Source organism: Pavona decussata, unplaced genomic scaffold (assembly GCF_977016875.1).
Source record: "Pavona decussata unplaced genomic scaffold, jaPavDecu1.1 SCAFFOLD_122, whole genome shotgun sequence".
In the NCBI taxonomy this organism is placed as follows: Eukaryota; Metazoa; Cnidaria; class Anthozoa; order Scleractinia; family Agariciidae; genus Pavona; species Pavona decussata.
This window is the reverse complement of record NW_028145536.1, coordinates 1,544,919-1,563,738: the sequence shown is the minus strand read 5'-3', so window position 1 is coordinate 1,563,738 and position 18,820 is coordinate 1,544,919. Positions and strand designations below refer to the sequence as shown.

At 40.0% G+C, this 18,820-nt stretch overlaps 2 protein-coding genes across 2 annotated transcripts in view; one reads left to right on the top strand and one right to left on the bottom strand.

Annotated features, from left to right (window-relative positions):
- The window catches only part of LOC146469580 (dynein axonemal heavy chain 3-like), a 110,815-nt gene that overhangs the window by 53,327 nt on the left and 38,668 nt on the right, over nt 1–18,820 (top strand). Inside the window, exons 49-60 of the mRNA XM_085123227.1 lie at nt 732–813; nt 7,797–7,935; nt 8,753–8,943; nt 10,173–10,268; nt 10,956–11,147; nt 12,325–12,458; nt 13,586–13,748; nt 14,122–14,244; nt 15,501–15,560; nt 16,085–16,243; nt 17,609–17,677; nt 18,536–18,736. Coding sequence (XP_084979353.1) covers nt 732–813; nt 7,797–7,935; nt 8,753–8,943; nt 10,173–10,268; nt 10,956–11,147; nt 12,325–12,458; nt 13,586–13,748; nt 14,122–14,244; nt 15,501–15,560; nt 16,085–16,243; nt 17,609–17,677; nt 18,536–18,736 — 1,609 coding nt within the window. The remainder of the gene's footprint in view (nt 1–731; nt 814–7,796; nt 7,936–8,752; nt 8,944–10,172; nt 10,269–10,955; nt 11,148–12,324; nt 12,459–13,585; nt 13,749–14,121; nt 14,245–15,500; nt 15,561–16,084; nt 16,244–17,608; nt 17,678–18,535; nt 18,737–18,820) is intronic.
- On the bottom strand, nt 1,710–3,557 carry LOC146469583 (uncharacterized). The gene has a single exon (XM_085123101.1). The coding sequence runs from the start codon at nt 3,453–3,455 to the stop codon at nt 2,157–2,159; it is 1,299 nt and encodes a 432-aa protein (XP_084979227.1). The 5' UTR covers nt 3,456–3,557; the 3' UTR covers nt 1,710–2,156.

The following is an 18,820-nucleotide window of genomic DNA, read 5'->3' as shown; positions in this document are numbered from 1 at the left end:
TAGTCATAAACCAGGCAAAATATCTTTGTTTTGGTAGGCACCATCCTTAAGAAACCCATATTTCTCGTACCATCCCGAGATGCGCAGAACGTATGCGCAGTAGCAAAAAGAGGCACTGCCTAAATGACCCCACTCGCCCGAGTCTCCCAGTAGGTCAGAGGACAGAGCAACCTGGGCACTCATGCTTTTGACATGCTGGGCATTGCACATTGTTTGAGGAGTTTCGGGGTGCTCGGAGGCGGGGGGGGGGGGGGGGCGGGGGGGAGGGGGTCGTTTTTTATTTTGAGTATTGACTTTCCTTGTAAGTCTGTATTAGCGTAGCCTGAATAACAGCAGCCAGGCTAGTAGTATTGTGTAGTTGTGCCGCACTTTTCATCGTATCATGTAAGAAGTAATCTCATGTAAGCGCGGTGAGGGGCGTTTGAGAAAACACCGTAACTGAGATAGTTTTCAAGGAAATTGCGAGATGGGCAACTTTCCAATAATTTTGGAAACCTATCTTTACAAGCATTATCTACATGTTTAATTGAGTAGCATTGTTTGCGTTGAAAGTGACATGCTTGTGAACGAAGGTACGGCTTCATTAATGATAGCTCAGCTGGTAGAGCACTGCACCGGTATCGCAGAGCTCATGGGTTCGAATCCCCGTTAAAGCCTGATTGTTTTTCAAACTTTATTCATAACTGCTATGGTTTTTCATCTATTAAATTGTTTCCATTATTTGACCTCAGCTTATTTTTTGGGGACTATATGGACCGCAAAGCAAACCCTCGTCTCTATGATGAGATACAGGACACGGAGAGCCTTAGTGTGGTAAGTTGATTTGTAATTATAATTGGACTGAGTAGAGAACAACTCAGGCATAACCTTGTTATAAGAAATAAACGTTAAGGTGTCTGAAATTAACGCGATTATGGCGCATATTGAAGGGAAAATTAGTTCGTGGTAAAGGAAATTTATCTCTAATTCTGGTTGGGCTACCAGTGAACTTACGGAACAGGATGGCCTTTTGAAACTAGCGTGACACCTCAAAATACCCAGGTTTGGATAATACCTTACCTCGTAGTTATTTTTTTCATCACAATCGACCAAAAGGACACAAGCATAAGCCGAGGATAGCGGTTAAATGCTTAGGAAAGTGAACAGTCACGCTGGTCACGCAAGGTATTTTGCCCTCCTCGCCCAAAGTAACCTCGTCGTTCGTGGGGAAGGAATGCGGGAATGCGTGACGAGCCCAAAGAGCGCCTGCATAGGAGGCTACGCCCTAAGCGGTCCTGTCACGTTAGTCCACCAAGTTAACTATAGTTAAGACGTTAAATGATAATTGCATTATGTAACTAGAAAGCTCCACTCACTAATGTGATTTACATGGAGGTCATACAAAAACTTATAGTAAATTTGATTAAAATATATTATAAAAATGTGCCAATGCAAGTACGAAAACATTGAAAGACATGAGATAAAAAAGCGACACGATAAAAAACATTAAATACATCTCTTTTAGCAACCTACAAATATATAGTGAAATACATTCATTCGCGTTAATTTAATTCGGGATAGCACGTTTACCTTTAACTTTTCACCCTTTAAGTTGTATACCCACTCTTGATTTTCAAACCCCAGACTGATTAATAATTCATGAGGGAAAACAGAGGAAACCGCTACCGTGAAGGAGGTTCTGAAAAGTGATCTTAAATATTATTCTCGGTGTTTGGATATCGGATGTAGCACTTTTCCTCGTTTTTGATTTCTTACAGCCAACCGTGAAATCGTTTTGCCAACGAATACACTTTACACCGTAAAACGTTCGTGGTAAGGAGGGAAACGAACTTTTTACCGAGATTTCTCATGTTGACCTTGATGCCCTGATATCCAGAATGCATAAAAAAGGCTTATTACAGTGGTTACTAATCACAGTATGTCCCAGCGAACTTAATTCAAGTTTTGTAGGATGGAAGTGAAAGAAACGCCTTAAAAAGTGTTTCATATCCTGACGGCATTCCACTGAGGGCAATACAAGCAAATCTTGAGAAGTTTAAATGTTTATGAGACCGAGGTAAAGCTGGGCGTAAAGCTTTATAAAAATTAAGTTCTTTTCTTGATTGAATTACATTGGAGAACGTTTGTTTGGTAAATGCAGTCGGTAGTCACTGCTGTTAAAACGTCTCGTCTAGAAAATTCAAAAATAGCTGAGCCTTGATCGTGTTGACTCCAATCCCGTAGTGTGTTCCGTCGTAACTGTGAACTCCAAGAGTTAAATTAAAAGTATCAAATACAGGAACTCCAAGTGGCTCAAGAAACGCTCTCATGTCCTTGTTAAAGCGCGATATTGCGTCATTACTTTGGGCAGGAAGGTACTTAACAGGCTTGAGACTGCCATGCGCATGCGTAGTGAGCCACACAATAAGTGGCCAGTCACTTCTCTCTTGCTCTTTTAACTGAAGGATTGGTTTGAGGTAACCATTCAACACTTTATCAGCGTTTAAACCCATGTGGTACCCGACTCCAATTGCAACGACGGAGTTCTTCTTGTGAAGATTTGCCCGCACCTCATTCAGTGCTGAATCAGCTTGCGCTAAGTTGTAGAATTCACGGAAAGAGTACAAAAACTTTTGCTGTCCCTGACAAAATTTCCCAGATGGTAGTTGGAGAATGTTTTGGGCGGTTTTTCCGTGACAGACAGCCTTTCCTCCATCTACAAATTGCATCTCTCCAGAACATAATTCTTTGTCAGATTTGTCTATATCTTCAATCAGAGAACCAGTTTCTTTATCATCTGTGAATAAAATTAGCAGCGCATTATGAAAATGTCTCACTAACGAATCACCGATCAAGGAAAGACTTGAAACCCGTTCAGACAGCAGTTGACAAGCTTGCTTGCTTGTGAAATTTTGAAACTTGCATCCAGAAGAAGGAACGAATTCGTTCAACTCTGCCGCCACTATTTTTGTAAAATCCACACATCTGTGGCATAAACAGGATTGATCCCCTGATCCGCACAATCCAAACTCATGATTACAACAGGGGGCTCTGCTGCGAGGATCACATAAAGCTGGAATATTAGGACCGAAAGCAGAGGAATCTAAAACGAACATTTTTCCACATCGCATGTCGTCTCTGTGTAATATTGTCGGTAAACCTCGAAGCTTTCTGATTCTAATGTCTTGCTTCCTCCTAAGCTGTTCGTCTCCGGGTTGAAGGTCGCGACGTGGTCGCCATTTTCCATTTCGCATTTCTCTCATAATGTTAACGCAGCGATTTTGTTTATAATTATTCCTAAAAAATCTGGCCAGTGAAATTGTCAATTCAAACTGTTGTGGTGAAAACACATAGAACAGAGCAGCAACTGAGACAAGTAAGAGGACGAGCAGGTGGCTTGTTTTCCACCTCAGAAGATGGAAAGGTTGTGATGTTTGTCTGTTTCCAGTTACTGCAAATAACAGGCATTTAGGCATAACAAAGATTAATCTTTACAGTTTCGGACAATTACAGAAATTAAGATACTAATTGCTGCTTGGATTTTGGAGAGCAGGTAGTTTCCTACCACCTAAGAAATTACAGGTGGTACCTGTACTAAAAAAATGTTTTTCGGAACCAGTCATCAGTTAAAGACGCTCACTCCTTTTGCTATTGCGCATTTGTTTTGCGCATCTCCAGATGGTTTGAGAAACCTGGAGTTTTCTATGGGCGGCACATACAAATACAGGGATATTTTTGCGCGGTTTATAATTATGCAGGAAAAGCCGATCTTAGCAAGGGTTATCGATACCTCCCAAAGAATTGGGGATAATCATGCATTTATTTAAAGATAATTGACGTTACATTCGACAAAAAACGCCATACATTGCTTTGTATTTTAAAGTTTGTAGAATTGTTGTTGCTTAATTATCTGTAAGAAATGTACCGCAACCCCCAATTTTTTGGTGGGGACGGCATTCAAGATGTGACAGATTCAAGATGTGACACATTAATGTGCTCGTGTTCTCCACAAAACCTTGAATTTCGTTTTTTCACGTTATTACGGACCTTACGAATGCAAGACGGGGACGCTTAGGGAATCGTCTTTTGAAAATATAACTTTTTTTCAGTTGTGCTACTTCGCGATTGTTTTAACTCGTTCAACTTCTACACAAACGACAAACTACCTAAGAACCAACTTGTTACGAGTGGCGTTCAAGTTAAGAAAGAGAATGAAAAATTCACCGTCTTGTGTTCACGTTCTCCATAACACCTTGATTTTGGTCATTTCACGTTGTTGTTTTGCGGAGGACGGCAGAGAAATGTACGAAAACTTAAAAGTCATTGCAGAGCGATTGTTTTTGCTCATTAAGCCTTTCGTTTTGTGGCGTTGTCGTTGCCGTCGCCGTCGCGTTTTCGTAAGGTCCCATTGTTTCGCCACCGTACGGCGAAGAAATAAACCAAAATTTATAAGGCACTTGCGGCGCCATTGTTTTATTGTCTCGTGACGTTCTCGTTGCTAAAAAAAATAAATAAATAAAAAAGTCTTTATTTCCTCACAAGATAACAAATACATATCTCATGTCACAATATTTGAGTAAAAAGTACATACATCTAAGTTATTTAAAACAGTTAAAATGCGCTCACAGAGCTAAATTGTATTTAAAAATTAGGCGATTAACGTAAGAGTTATTGAATCTATCTGTATTAACTTTCGGATACTGACTTGTTTGATTCCTTAAATTGTAAGTCGATACTTTCTTTTTGGGTAATAGTCCCCTAAGAGGGTAGTATCTTAGTATCTCAAATTCTTAGTATCTTAAATTCCATAATTTAAATCGTGTTAACGAGCCTTTTTGGTCCATTGTTATTGTACATGGTCCATGTTTTCGTTTGACCTCGATCACACCTTGGGATAAACAATGGCTGACAAGCTATTTCAGTTTTGCCCCGTTTTCTTACAGAAAACTCCCGCAATAGGCAAATCGCACTGGATATGGCCGAGGAAATAAACAAATAATCACTGTTTTTGCCACAGGAAATCAGGTCTGGATCAAACTTAGTGGGTCGTAAATTGAGTTCGACTCATGTGAAGCCGTCAAGTTCGGATTAATCGTCGGACCTTTACGGCTGTTACACCGGCGAATATTAAACGGCTGTAAACCGACTTTGGATTAAAAGCCGATCTTTGCTACAAGGCGAACCAAGTGCATAAACAAAGTCAAGTCAACTGGACCGGTTTTGCTGTTTAATTTAGAATTGCAGTTGAGTACGATGAATTAGGGTTCAACGTTTGACTCTATACAACGGCAATTAATCACACTGTGTTAACCTAAAGTGTAATAAGGTTCGGCTCATGTGAAGTAAGGTGTTTGACCAGGGGCCCGTTTCTCGAAAGTCCCGGTAACTTACCGGGTCCGATAAGTATATTTTGAAATGTTTTTTCGCCGATTACACAGTGATTACAGACATGGTACTTGGCCAATGTTTTCATAGAATTCTAAGATTTTAAAATTTAGTATTAATAGCTCACCGAAGACACTTATCGGGCCCGGTTAGTTACCGGGACTTTCGAGAAACGGGCCCCCGTTGTCTTGTCTCTGCTTAGAAAAGACTTAAAAATGACAACAGTCCTCAGACTGTCCTCTCGTCATTTATATCTTTATAAGGAACGACTTCATTAAGATGCACCGATACGAGCACTTGTATACTTTTGTTATAAATTGGTCAGTTCCCTTGTATTTCAATTTATCAACGGCTCTGTTGATACATGACCTATGTAATAAGAGCACAAAACTAAATTTAAAATACAATATATTAGAATGCTCCTTAAAATTTTCTTTGTGAGCTTCAGGGAAAAAAGTGAATTTAATTGCGTTAATCTTGAATCTTGTTACCCTCCATTTCATGTACTCTTGGGCGGCCGCAGCTTGAACCATTATAAGTTTATTTTTATTGTTTAAAGACAGAAGACAGTTCAACTAGTAGTTTGGTACTTACCACATCGACTAATTTTGTGTAGAAATTTCCTCGCTTGGAATGGTATTTTTCCGTTGTTTACAGGCATTCTGAATTCGGTATTTGAATCAGATGTCGTTGGTGCTTTTTTCTCTTTTTTTTCTTTTTTGTTCCGGCACAAAACATCTTGAGGTTTCCTGGCAACTGCACCTTGTGTGAAAATATTTGAATCATTAGTAAACTCTTAGACAACGTCCATTGTCTGGTATAGTTTACTTTGCTTAAGTGTGATCAAAGTTTATTTTTTTCCCAACATTTCACTTTATTTTAGTAGAGAATTTAAGAGAGTAAATTCAATATGCGCCTATACCATGATCCGCTGAATGTAATACAATAATTAGTATTTAAAAAATTGGATTGACAGGTAATGAAATGGTTTCAGACGTTTTCAAATCACAAAAAAGTGTAATTGCCTTTGTCGTGCTGTCCTCAGTGGCAAACAAAACCAATCTTTGAGAGATATTTATTTGAAATTTTAACTGAGCACGATTGTTGGTGTTTTGACCCATTTGTTTGGTTAATGTGACGTCTGATCTGGCAAAAATCTGAGCGATCGCAAAGTGAAAAGATATTCTTACTGAAAGATAAAGCTCGAAGTCTTTTAGTTTAATCATTTTGCACACCAAATTCATGTCGAATGTCTGAAAGCTTGTTAACTGAATTTATAAATTTTAGAATTTTGTGCCTGTCTCTAGGCTATTGTAACCTGCTAGTTAACAATTTACAGTCATTAGAATGCATTAAGGTTTTAGCTGAAAGGGTGTTCAGGCTTTCCACTTAAAAAAAAATTCTGAGAATTTTCACATAATCTTTTAATAACTTTAAAACAGACATGCCTCTTGGATGCTCAATTTTAATTTCTGGGTCAAAGCCTGGGTTGCATTAGTTTAATTTAATCCACGGTAAATTTTTTGGAAGGGTCTGTGTTCGGAATTTCACCAGCGATACTTTGACATCTACAGCGACTCTCAAAAGTCGTTGCAACACTCTTCTCCTTTGCCTTAGTTCAATGTTAGTCGAACAAATCAGCGCGAAGGTCATCACCGCTTGTGTTTTACATTTTAACAACATTGCTTGGGAGGGAGAGGGAGGAAAACGCTTTGAACAAACGGTATTTAAAGATTTTGACGCCAATGGTCCTTTTCACGGTTGATTTTTCATTTGCATTACAATGTTATCCAACGTGGATGCGAGGCAATTTCGGGCTAAAACTACAAAATAGCCCGAAATTGCCTCACATGCATGCTAGATTTCATGGTAATTCAAATGAGCAGAGTTAACCGTGAAAAGAGCTATTGTAGTCAATATCGTTGGTTTGGATTTCCGTGCTTCCTGGAACAAATACTTCTTATCCGATGAAACTGATTTCTCGTCCGACAAAAACATTTCTTAATAGTAATAATTATCGAACGAAAAATGATTTCTCGAACACTTTTGTCCATTATGCCTTTCCATGCCAGGTTTCAGTAACAACATATATCGGTGTCTACGATTTAAAATTTCTAAAAGAAATCAATCCTTGTGTGGTGAAACAATGGCTGCATTTCGTTCGAGCGTTTCCTTATATTCTGAAATCCTTTTTAGTAGCGTGTTTTTTTTTTTTTTTTTTTTTCATTTTCATTTTTGTAGTGGAACAATTTAGTTATCTAATCGGGTTGAGTGAAGTGAGTTTACCTAATGAAAGCCACTGGTCAGTAAAATCGAGGGCTCATTTTTTCTAATTTGCATAATGAGATAGAAGGCTGGGTATGAGTGGCGTGTAGAAGAACAGTTATTGGAAATTATTTTTTTTAAGTAATTGTATTGAATCTCTTCCTCAGGTGATGGAAGGCTATCTCGAAGATTATAACATCTCAAGCAAAGCTCCCATGGACCTGGTGTTGTTTAGATTTGCTATTGAACACGTGTCTAGGATCTGCAGAGTTCTTCGTCAGCCTAATGGACATGCCTTGTTAGTAGGTAAGAGTTCGTCTGATTTCGATTGAGTCTCCAAGGCAAATAGGTGCTTCCGCAGGTTACTGTCTGTTGTAGGTGTTTTCATTCTCTCATGAGTGAACGTTAAGTGTACGTGAAAGCCTGGGAACGGAGCTCGAGAACGCGTGACTGCTCTATGTCATTCGGGGACGCCAAGAATTCGTCTGATTGGTCGTGATCTGCTCCGTACTCTACTCTACTCTACTCTACTCTACTCTACTCTACTCTACTCTACTCTACTCTACTCTACTCTACTCTACTCTACTCTACTCTACTCTACTCTACTCTACTCTACTCTACTCTACTCTACTCGACTCGACTCGACTCGACTCGACTCGACTCGACTCGACTCGACTCGACTCGACTCGACTCGACTACTCTACTCTACTCTTCTCTACTCTACTCTACTCTACTCTACTCTACTCTACTCTACTCTACTCTACTCTACTCTACTCTACTCTACTCTACTCTACTCTACTCTACTCTACTCTACTCTACTCTTCTCTTCTCTACTCTACTCTACTCTACTCTACTCTACTCTACTATTCTAGTCTACTCTACTCTACTCTACTCTGCTTTACTCTGCTCTACTCTACTCTACTCTACTCTTCTCTACTCTACTCTTCTCTTCTCTTCTCTTCTCTACTCTACTCTACTCTACTCTTCTCTTCTCTACTCTACTCTACTCGACTCGACTCGACTCGACTCGACTCGACTCTACTCTACTCTACTCAATCAAATACTCTTATAGCAACTCGTGGATGCAGAGGATATATTAACTGTGTTCATTTTTCGATGCTAGGTATCGGTGGCTCTGGCCGTGCTAGCGCTACTAAACTGGCCGCTTTCATGTCGGATTACGAACTCTTCCAAATTGAAATCACCAAGACTTACACATTCACGGACTGGAGAGAAGACGTGAAGAAGATGCTGAGGAAGGCTGGCTTTGATGGAGCGCCCACAGTGTTCCTGTTTGGTGACCACCAGCTCAAAGTAAGCGTCTTACATTTTGTTTTCATTTTGTCCAGAAATGCACCTAACCTTGAATTTGGGTACTTCATATAAAACAGACCTTTTCATTTTGTTTTTGTTTCGATATGACTTCATGTTTGACAGAATTATGTCTGTTTTAGTGAGAGTTAAGGTTAGGGGACACCTTGTGATGTCTATCATACACTTTATGAATCTCATTAGCGTGCATTTCTGGACATATCCCTTCGTATTGGTAAAAGGTTCACCATTAGATAATGCCAATCCGGAGTTTTGATTGGTTTAGCGGCCATGGGATTTCAGCCATTATTAAAAACTGGATCATTGTATAATGCAATTCCAGGGATTTGATTGGCTTAGCGGCCATGGTATATGAGCCATTATACCATGCCCAAGAAATAACGATCATTAAATTTGCTTCTGATTGTTCTTGCAAAGCAAAATCAGCAAGATATAGCAATATTTCTTGATTGTTTTTAATAAAACAATTATTCCACTCACGCTTGTTTGATATGAGATGATTATAGCCAACTCGGTGCTAGAAGCCTCATTGGCTATCTATCATCTCATATCCAACGCGCGCTCGTGGAATAACTGTTTAATTATACCTTGTCTGGCAAACAGCTGGTCAGCGACCACTGAATCGTCTTCTGCTCTTTGTTAGAAAATGAAATGACTAATATTTCTTGGTTGTTTTCAATAAAAACAACTTTCCCACTCGCCCATGTTGGATATGGGATGATTATAGCCAATACGGCGCTACGCTCAAATCCAACGCGCGTTCGTGGAATAATTTTAAATTATCCCATAGCCAAGTAATAGCGGGCACGCAAAATGAAGTCAGCAAGATATACCTTTTATTAACCGAGTTTGAGGTCCGTTTTTAAGTTACGGACCGACTTTTTTCCCTTGATTAATGGCACAAGCGCGAAGCGCGCGGATCATAAATTGAGGGGAAAAAACGAGGATCCGTAACTTACAGTACGGACCGAGAAAACGAGGTTAGTAAGATATTTATTATATCTCTGAGGTTAATCGGGCGCGCGGGAAAGGGAACTTTCACATTTAGCGGGCCGTACAGTGAAATACGGCCCGAAAAATTGACCAATCACACTGCGCCTACTAACTGAGAGATATAATAATAGGGGTTAATTCATCTAAGAAGCCAAACAGTTGTTTAGTCTTATGCAAATTCATATGACCATTGTCACCTCTATTTTATCATTTATCAGGACGAAGCGTTCTTGGAGGACATCAATATGATTCTGAACACGGGCGATGTACCAAACATCTACGAGGCGGATGAAAAAGCTGAGATCACAGAACAGGTAACGGTGCTTACAGCGGTGACCTCACAGAACTATCCCAGCATATGAAACTTCAATATAGAACACTAGCCTTTTTTAGAACTAGTGTGTTTTACTTTTTCGGGCTTGGAATTCACGAAATCCTGCAAAATTGGAAGGAAAACGAGTTTTCGCAGTATTCAATGAGTCACTCACAAAAGCTCGGTGAAAAAGTACAAAACTTCGTTTGAGGTCACCCTCGGGCCCCGTCTAGACTTAATTGAATCTGGATCAATTGAAAACTCACATTTGCCTGCGGGGCCTTCCGTCCGCACAAAAACTTCGTCTTCGACCATCAAGAACGGATCTTATTTAAAGCGCTCTCCGGCGTTGATAAAGTCTGGTTCACACTAGTCCGAATAAAAAAAAGATGCGTTTCAAATTTAGCTGGATAAGTGTGCATGTGTCCTCAACCCGAAGGTATTGACACTCTACAGTTCAAATCGTGTACAGTCAAACCTCCACTAACGGACACCTCCCTTAGGTGGACACCTCTCGTAAGCGGACACTTGGTCATGTTCTCAGCTACATACAAACACTGCATTTTTAATCTCCCATATGCTGACACCTCTCTTAAGCGGACACTTTTTCTGGCCCCAAGGGTGTCCGTTTACGGGAGGCTCGACTGTACTGTGATTAACGAAGTTATTTCTTTCCTACGTAACCCAGATGCAAAATATCATTCAAGAGAGGAACCTAAAGGTGGATTCCAGTCCATTGGCCATGTATAACTTCTTCATTGAGCGTGTTCGCCGTAACCTGCACGTGGTGTTGTGTATGAGTCCGATAGGAGACGCGTTTAGAAACAGACTTAGAATGTTTCCTTCGCTTATCAACTGTTGTACTATCGACTGGTTTCAAGTAAGTGTTTTAAACTACAGCATAGCTTTGTATTTTGGAGGGTTCCATCCTGTAGAAACACTTTTCTCAAGACTTGCCTACTCAGAAATTATCATGTGATTGTCATCAACTCCACCCTTTTATTACAACCAATTTAAGTGTTGAGTTCAGTTGAATGAAAACATTTGGGCAGTTCTGTACTTCGATCAGATGTTGTTTTTGTAACGCATAGCTCTTACTGCTTTTCTCTTGAGTTAAACCCCTCCAAAAACGCAATCCGACTAACACAGCAATAATTTATTGCTAATCCGTATTCGAAAGCGTCCTCGTAAATATCAGGCTATATGGGTAGGTAGTTTTCTTGTAGCTTCCGACAACATCACCAACCCACTTTCAGTTGTTACCTACAAACAATTGCTTTGCGCCACGTTGTAATATTTAGAACATCACTAGTTAAAGAATGGTACATCAAAACCAAAACCAAAGACTTCAATCGCCAATCACTACCAATACAGCCAGTGAATATTCTAATCAGAACGGTAAGCAAAAACATGAAATCAATGTCAAGCGCGGGAAGGCATGCGTGAGCCAAGTCATGATTTGCTTTGGCTTGGTTCTTCGTTGATCGGGAAGTCAGTATGTGCACTATTGTATGTTATAAAATTTTGCCGGACGTGAGCGCGCTCTGATTGGTTGATTCGACCTTTATTGACAGCACCCAATCTCGTACCCACAGTCCTCAGGCTCTTTGGCCATCGGTTTGTCGTCAGGAGAGACTCTTGGGTTACCGTAGGATATCTGTGGTAAAACAATGCAAACCGTTACGGGACAGCCAATCAAAAAATTGAAATCTTTTCGAATTTTCCAGAGTCTCTCCTGGCGCCCTCCCGCTGACCAAAAAGCCTGAGGACTCTGGGTACGAGATTGGACAGCACCCTGAGGTCATTAAAAAAAAAAAAAAAAACATGTAAGAATTTCTTTAATACAAAGTCTTCAGCTTTCGGGAAAGTGAACTTAGATTTTGATAACTCGACCCTCTCCACTTCAGTCTTGTCTTCGTATTCGCCAGCTAAAGTAGAAGCCGTCAGAACGTTTTCAAAACACGTGTAAAAAAGTTGCCCAAACCTCACCGTTTCAGCCATTGTACGGCGCGTGCCACTTAAACTTTTGTACTACATGCTTTTTGTGGTTTCTTCAGGCCTGGCCAAAGGACGCCTTGGAGATGGTTGCAAATAAATTTTTGGACGAAGTTGAAATGTCTCGTGAAGTTAGAGGAGAATGTGTCTCATTGTGCAAACACTTTCATCAAAGTGTGCGGGGATTATCAGAAAGGTAAGCGCTACTTTGCAACCTGAGGGTTTTTATTGCACATTTACATGTCACGTGAACACTGCACCTCACGTTCTTGGATCGGTGTAATTAGGGAGCTTTAGCAACGACGACGGTGACGGCAACGAGAACGTCAAAAAAGCATTAACCAAAACGGCAATTCTACACGTGCATTACACTGTTTTGGTACATTTCTTTGCCGTTACTGCACGACTAGGAGGTGAAATTCCCTGATGGGACGTAAACACACGACGGCGAATTTTTCTTTCTCTTTCTATACTTGGGTGCGGTATCCAAGAATTCAACTCCAGGATATTTCACCTTCATTTCACATTTAAAGCGAGTTGGAATAGTCGGCGACGAGGTTTGAAAAAGGGCGAATTCGTTTAAATAGTGACGTTGTCGCTGTCGTCGCCGTTGGTGATTTGGGGTGGTTGGTGGAGTTCCTATTCGGCACTGTGTGGACGCGCGACATTAGAGAGAATGACCACGTGCTACTCATGCCATGTTTACCCTACATTTACCGCTCGTTGTTTTTAGTTTCTCAGTAAAATTGAGTAGTTTTGCGTTTGCATCAAAGGCCAGAATTATTTTGCAGTATTCCTCATCTATGTACTCATTTTTTTCAAGAAAACATAAACGCGAATCTCACGTTTGCCCGTTTGATGTAAACGCGATTCCAAATCTCTATTGTCTATTTTTACTTCAAATGGATGCCTACGACAAAACGTTTGGAGTGACCCCTGTGATGGGCTAGCGTGCCTTTAACAGTGTCCGGAGTCGCGACTTTCCTTTATTCATTTGTTCGTTCGTCCCTTAGTCAGTCAGCCAGAAAGTCAATCGGTCAGATAGTCAGTCAATCGGTCGGTCAGTCAGTCAGTCAGTCAGTCAGTCAGTCAGTCAGTCAGTCAGTCAGTCAGTAAGACAGTCAGTCAGTCAGTCAGTCCGTCCGTCTGTCCGTCCGTCCGTCCGTCCGTCCGTCAGTCCGTCCGTCAGTCAGTCAGTCCGTCCGTCAGTCAGTCAGTCAGTCTGTCCAGCTTCTTTTTTACCTTTAACCTTATATTTAACTATACAAGTTCGCCTCAAGCCTCGTGACGAGTTTCAGAGTTATCTTTGTCAATTCATTTCAGGTATTATGCTGTCCTTCTTCGGCGTAACTACGTCACCCCTACGTCATACCTAGAGCTCATAAAGACGTTCAAGTCACTTCTTGATCAGAAACGATTCCAGATACTGACCCTGAAAACAAGATATCTCAAGGGCTTGGAGAAACTCGACTTCGCTTCTTCACAGGTGAACAAAGCACTGTTATTAATCACTCCTAAACAATGTGCCATATAGTGGCTTTAAGGCGTTGGTGAGGCATGGTTTCGCTGAAAGGTGTTGAGACAGCGAAATATGGTTTGTCTACACAGGGTGGTCATTAACAGTGAGATATTTTCTCAAAGAGTTTTTTCAATAAACGAATTGTAGTTAATTAGAAGAGTCTATAATTTCATCGTTATAACTGTCAGTGGACGAAATCCTAAAGTGAAACCTTTGAAATGAAAGCTACTGAACTGTACTTTTCGGTAGTGATTTTTTACTCAATAAAGAAAGGTTCCATCCTCTGAATTTATGGAGGAAATTCTAAAGTACGGTTTAATCGATAATTGTTTGGTGACAGGTGTCAATTATGCAGCAAGAGTTAAAGGAACTCCAACCAGAGTTGATTGAGACAAGTAAAGAAACAGAACAGCTGATAAAAATCATCGCTGACGAAACGCTGGAGGTCGAGGAAAAGAAACAGGTCAGCACTCGTAACCTTTTGGCAACACAAAATGCATTGAGAATGATTTATTAATCAGTTAGTGACACAGGCATACTTGGAAAAAAATCCAAGTGCTTCTATCATGAGTCCAACCTTAGACGATTACTAGCTCGGATGCTCAAAAAGCATTTCCTCAAGGTTGGCTGTTCTTAAAGGAAACCTCTACTCTTGAAATAAATTAACGTTGAATCGTTGAAAATACAATCTAATTTTAAATTTCGCTGTAAAACATGGAAATAATATTTCTGAGTCGGACAATACATTATTTGATTCTCACCTTTTTTTCATTTTTAAACTCCCGCGCGCCGCCATCTTGGATTTCATGGCGTAATAAGGTTGCTCTATTGTTTCACACAAAACATTTTTCGCTTACTAACAATAGCAGCAACCATGTGACGTCATAAAATCCAACATGGCGGCGCCCAAGAAATTTAAAATCGAAAATAGGCGATAATCGTATCAAATTTTTAGCACACTTGAATGTTACTTCTACTTTTAAAATTAAAATTTAGAATTGAGACATTATTTCCGACAATTTACCGTCAGTTTGTTGTCGGAGTGGAGGTTCCCTTAAACGGGCAAGCAGAATGAAAACTTTTTGGACACCCATTGAAATAGTTTTTTTTTTTAAATTGCCTTGGGTCTAAATGGCTGTTAACAGGGAACTTAAGCAGAGCCAACGAAAACGTTACTTGAAAATACAACTTTACTTCATTTGTACTACTTCGCCATTATTTCAACTCGTTCACTGACTTTTGCAGAAACGGTGAACTACCCAGGAACCAAATTGGTATGAGTGGCGTTCAAGTTAAGAAAGAGAATGAAAAATTCACTTGCATTTGGTCCTTTAATGTTGTTGTTTTGCAAAGAAATGTACCGAAATTTAACACTCACGTGCAGAGCGATTGCTTTGCTCATTAAATCTTACCAGTTGTTTTGTGCCATAGTCACTCCTTAAGTTCTCTACTAAAAATGGGAATATATGCCATTTTTTCCCCAAAGCGAAACTTTATTTCCTCTGAAAAATGCATGGTTACCCCCAATTTTCTTCTTGGATACCAAGAGCACTTGCTAAGTTCTACTTTCTCCGCGTAGTTCTAAACCGCGCAAAACTATCCCTGTATTAGTAGGCACCACCTATAGGAAACCCGAGTATCTCGAAATACTCAGAACGTATGCGCAGTACTAAAAGTAGGCACCGTCCTTGATATTAAAGGTGTATTCAAAACCTGTAGGTTGTACAGGCTGATGAAGCTGCAGCCGACGCGGCTGCACAGGAAGCCCAAGCTATCAAGGTAAACAAACTGAGACGTGCATTCTTTTAGCAGGATTTTGAAACCACGCGAAAATGTAACGTGTCAAATCATTATGGTTTTGTTCTGAAAAGCAGTATAACTTGGTGTGTTTTTGTGTGCCTTTTTGTCACGCTATTTCATAAAATTCAATATTCCTTCCTTGATTTGGCGGGTTTCAATTGAGTGCCGTCAAATCAAATCCAAAGTAAACGGCACTCCAACCAATCAGAACAGACGTAAACAACGCAATGAACCAATCAGAATTCGAAGCAAATACATGAAACTGTCGCCAAGCGCGGGAAAACGCCTGCGAGCAAATCACGATAAGTCTTGTTTCTGATTGGCTTAAAAAGTGACGTGACTTTTGCTAATCGGACTTTTTCTACATAGCGTATTAGAAAAGCAAAACCAAAGAATTACTTTCGACCCTCAAATGAAAACTGCTCTTTTCCAACGGATTTTTACGACACGTTTCCTCGTTCGTGCATGCCCTTAATCGTTTGTTGCGCCCGTGATCATTGTAGGATGAGTGTGAGGAGCAGTTGGCTGTTGCCATGCCAGCGTTAAATGCCGCGGTGTCAGCTTTGGACACCCTTAAACAACAGGACATCTCACTGATGAAAGCCATGGCCAGTCCTCCTGCTGGTGTGCGTATGGTTATGGAAGCCATCTGTATACTCAAGGTTAGTGAGCGATGACCATAGGCTGGTTATCCTGTGTTTAGTGAGCGATGACCAGAGGCTGGTTATCCTGTGTTTGTGTCGTGTGGGCGACTGTTCTCTTAAATGAATGTTTGGTTTATTAACAGAGTTGATACTTAAGGTAAATTGGCCACCGTAAAGAGATTCGAATGCTGGCGTTTTGAGCGTTAGCCCTTCGTCAAAGCGAACCGCTCGATTTGCTTCAATGTTATTGTCATTCCAGAGTCGTTGAAATATCCAAGTCCATAAATGTGTTACACACGAGCGGGTGATGCATTAAAATTGTTCACATCCTTCTAAAGTGAATTTTTATGTGCATTTTCTCAAAATCTTTCTATCGCTTCTTTATCACTTTTGTGAATTACCGTCATTTCTGTGGGGAAAATTTGAATTTTGGTCCAGGCCCCTTCGTTTCATTGCTGATAAAGTCCCTTGTACACACATTTCTTAGAAAATGATAGAAGTAATCATTGGTTGTAGTTACGTGTAATTGATATCTAATACAGATTACACTTTATTCTGCAGTGTAGAGAAGATAACAATGAAAACAGGTAGAAAAAGTTCAGGCAGTGAGGTAGAAGAAACATCAAACAGCTATTAACAGTTGTATTGTTAATTTATAATATTATTGTTTTCAGTTTGTGACGAAAATAGATTTTAGATATTTAGACGCAGAATTTAAATCCTTATAGTCATTCAGTGTGTTTTGCCTCTTATTCAAAGAGCCGTGAGATTTTACACCATGTCTTTATAAGATACTCAGCGTCAGACTTGTTTATATGTTGGTTTGGTTTTGTTCTTGATCAAGCAAAGCTGTTGTCGCGTTAGCTGTTGTCGGCCAACTGGTTTCAAGCCTAGCTCAAAGTAACATCATGCATATTCTTGTCTTTTTGATTGTTATTTAGCATGTTTTTATGGGTCAACGTCCTTCTTACTACAGCGATTTAGAATTACGGCAAACGGCAGAAATAACCACGTGACCATGTTTATCCTTCATTTGCCGCTCGCTGTTTTCAGTTTCTCAGTAACACTAAGTAGTTTTGCGTTAGTATCAAAAGCCACAATTATTTTGCACTATTCTCATCTATGTACTCATTTTCTAGAAGGAAATATAAACGCGAACCTCACGTTTTTCTTTTGCCGTAAACGCGATTCTAACTCTCTCTATTGTCGCCAGTTTTTTGCTCAAATTAATTTTGGGCTTCTTTAAGTGATTAGTTTCATCCAAGTTTTAACTCCACTCTACCCAAGTTCGTAGTATTTTGTTTGTTGAGTTGCGGTGTGTTCTTGATCAGCTGTAGTTGCTTGATCACTAACATGTATTTTGCCACTTGTTCACGTGCGCAGGGTGTGAGGCCAGAGAAGAAAATGGTGGATGGTAAACAAGTGGAAGATTACTGGGCTTCGTCGAAAAAGGTGCGTTACTTTATTGCGTTACTTTTAACAGCCTTGTGATGTCGCAAGAGTACATAGAGGAAATAAACATCGCGAGAAACTTCTAATGCGCTGGTGTAAACTTAAGAGAAGGTTCACTGCAGAGGCTGTCAAAACTTTTATTCATTTGTGAAAACCCTATGTTCCACTAGACAGTTTTTCTTGCTCCTTTAATTTTCGCTATTTTATTGCTCTGTTGTGAGTCAAGGTGGACGAGTGAAAGGTTGCCTGGGGTAGCATCCTCTAATATAAACAGCTCTAGCAACGTTTTTCTTGCAGTCAGTGGTGCACGAAGTAGAACCGACTACACTCCTTCTCGCAACGATTGTGGCAACCAAAAAACTTGCGAGACGTGTTTACTTTAGGGTATGTTACACTAGGGAACGTTTCGTGTAACAGCAAAATTGCGAGACAAGTCGCAAGAAAAAATGCCTAGTGTAACGTAGGCTTAAGTGCATGGCGCATGAGCAATACGTCCTAGAAAAAAGACCCTGACCTGACCATTCTAACATTTAGCTGGCAATCAACCACTAACAGGTAAACAGCGGACAAGCAATTTGCGTCTTATCTATTACCAGAGCGGTTTATTAAATTTTTGGAAGACAGTTCGTTAAAAGAACACGGCTCTATATTTTGTTTTGCTGAGACTGAATCTTCGTTTAAAAGGTTATTGAAGCATATTGTCGTCGAATAGAAGGAATGAATAAACTAATAAATAAAAAAGCAATAAATAAATGTAGAATATGAAAATAAAAAATTGTGTAAATTTGTAGATGTAAAATGAAGAAGGTAACTTCTAGACTGGAAAATACTTATTAAGTTATTTTGATTGATTTACAGGTTCTTGGAGACTTGAAATTCCTGGAGAGTCTGAAGTTGTTTGACAAAGAAAACATTCCTGTTCCAATAATCCGTAAGATCCGAGAGAAGTATGTGACCAATCCAGATTTCCACCCGTCACTCATAAAAAACGTGTCGTCAGCGTGTGAGGGACTGTGTTCCTGGGTCAGAGCTATTGAGGTGTACGACAGGGTTGCCAAGGTAACGCTGGCTTGAAGCGGTTTATTTTCAACTCTTGATTTGTTTACACGATATTACAGTATCCCAGATATTTCGCCTTGAACA

Coding starts and splice junctions, on each gene's coding strand:
- LOC146469583 (XM_085123101.1), bottom strand. CDS start 3,455: ATGCCTAAATGCCTGTTATTTGCAGTAACTGGAAACAGACAAACATCA.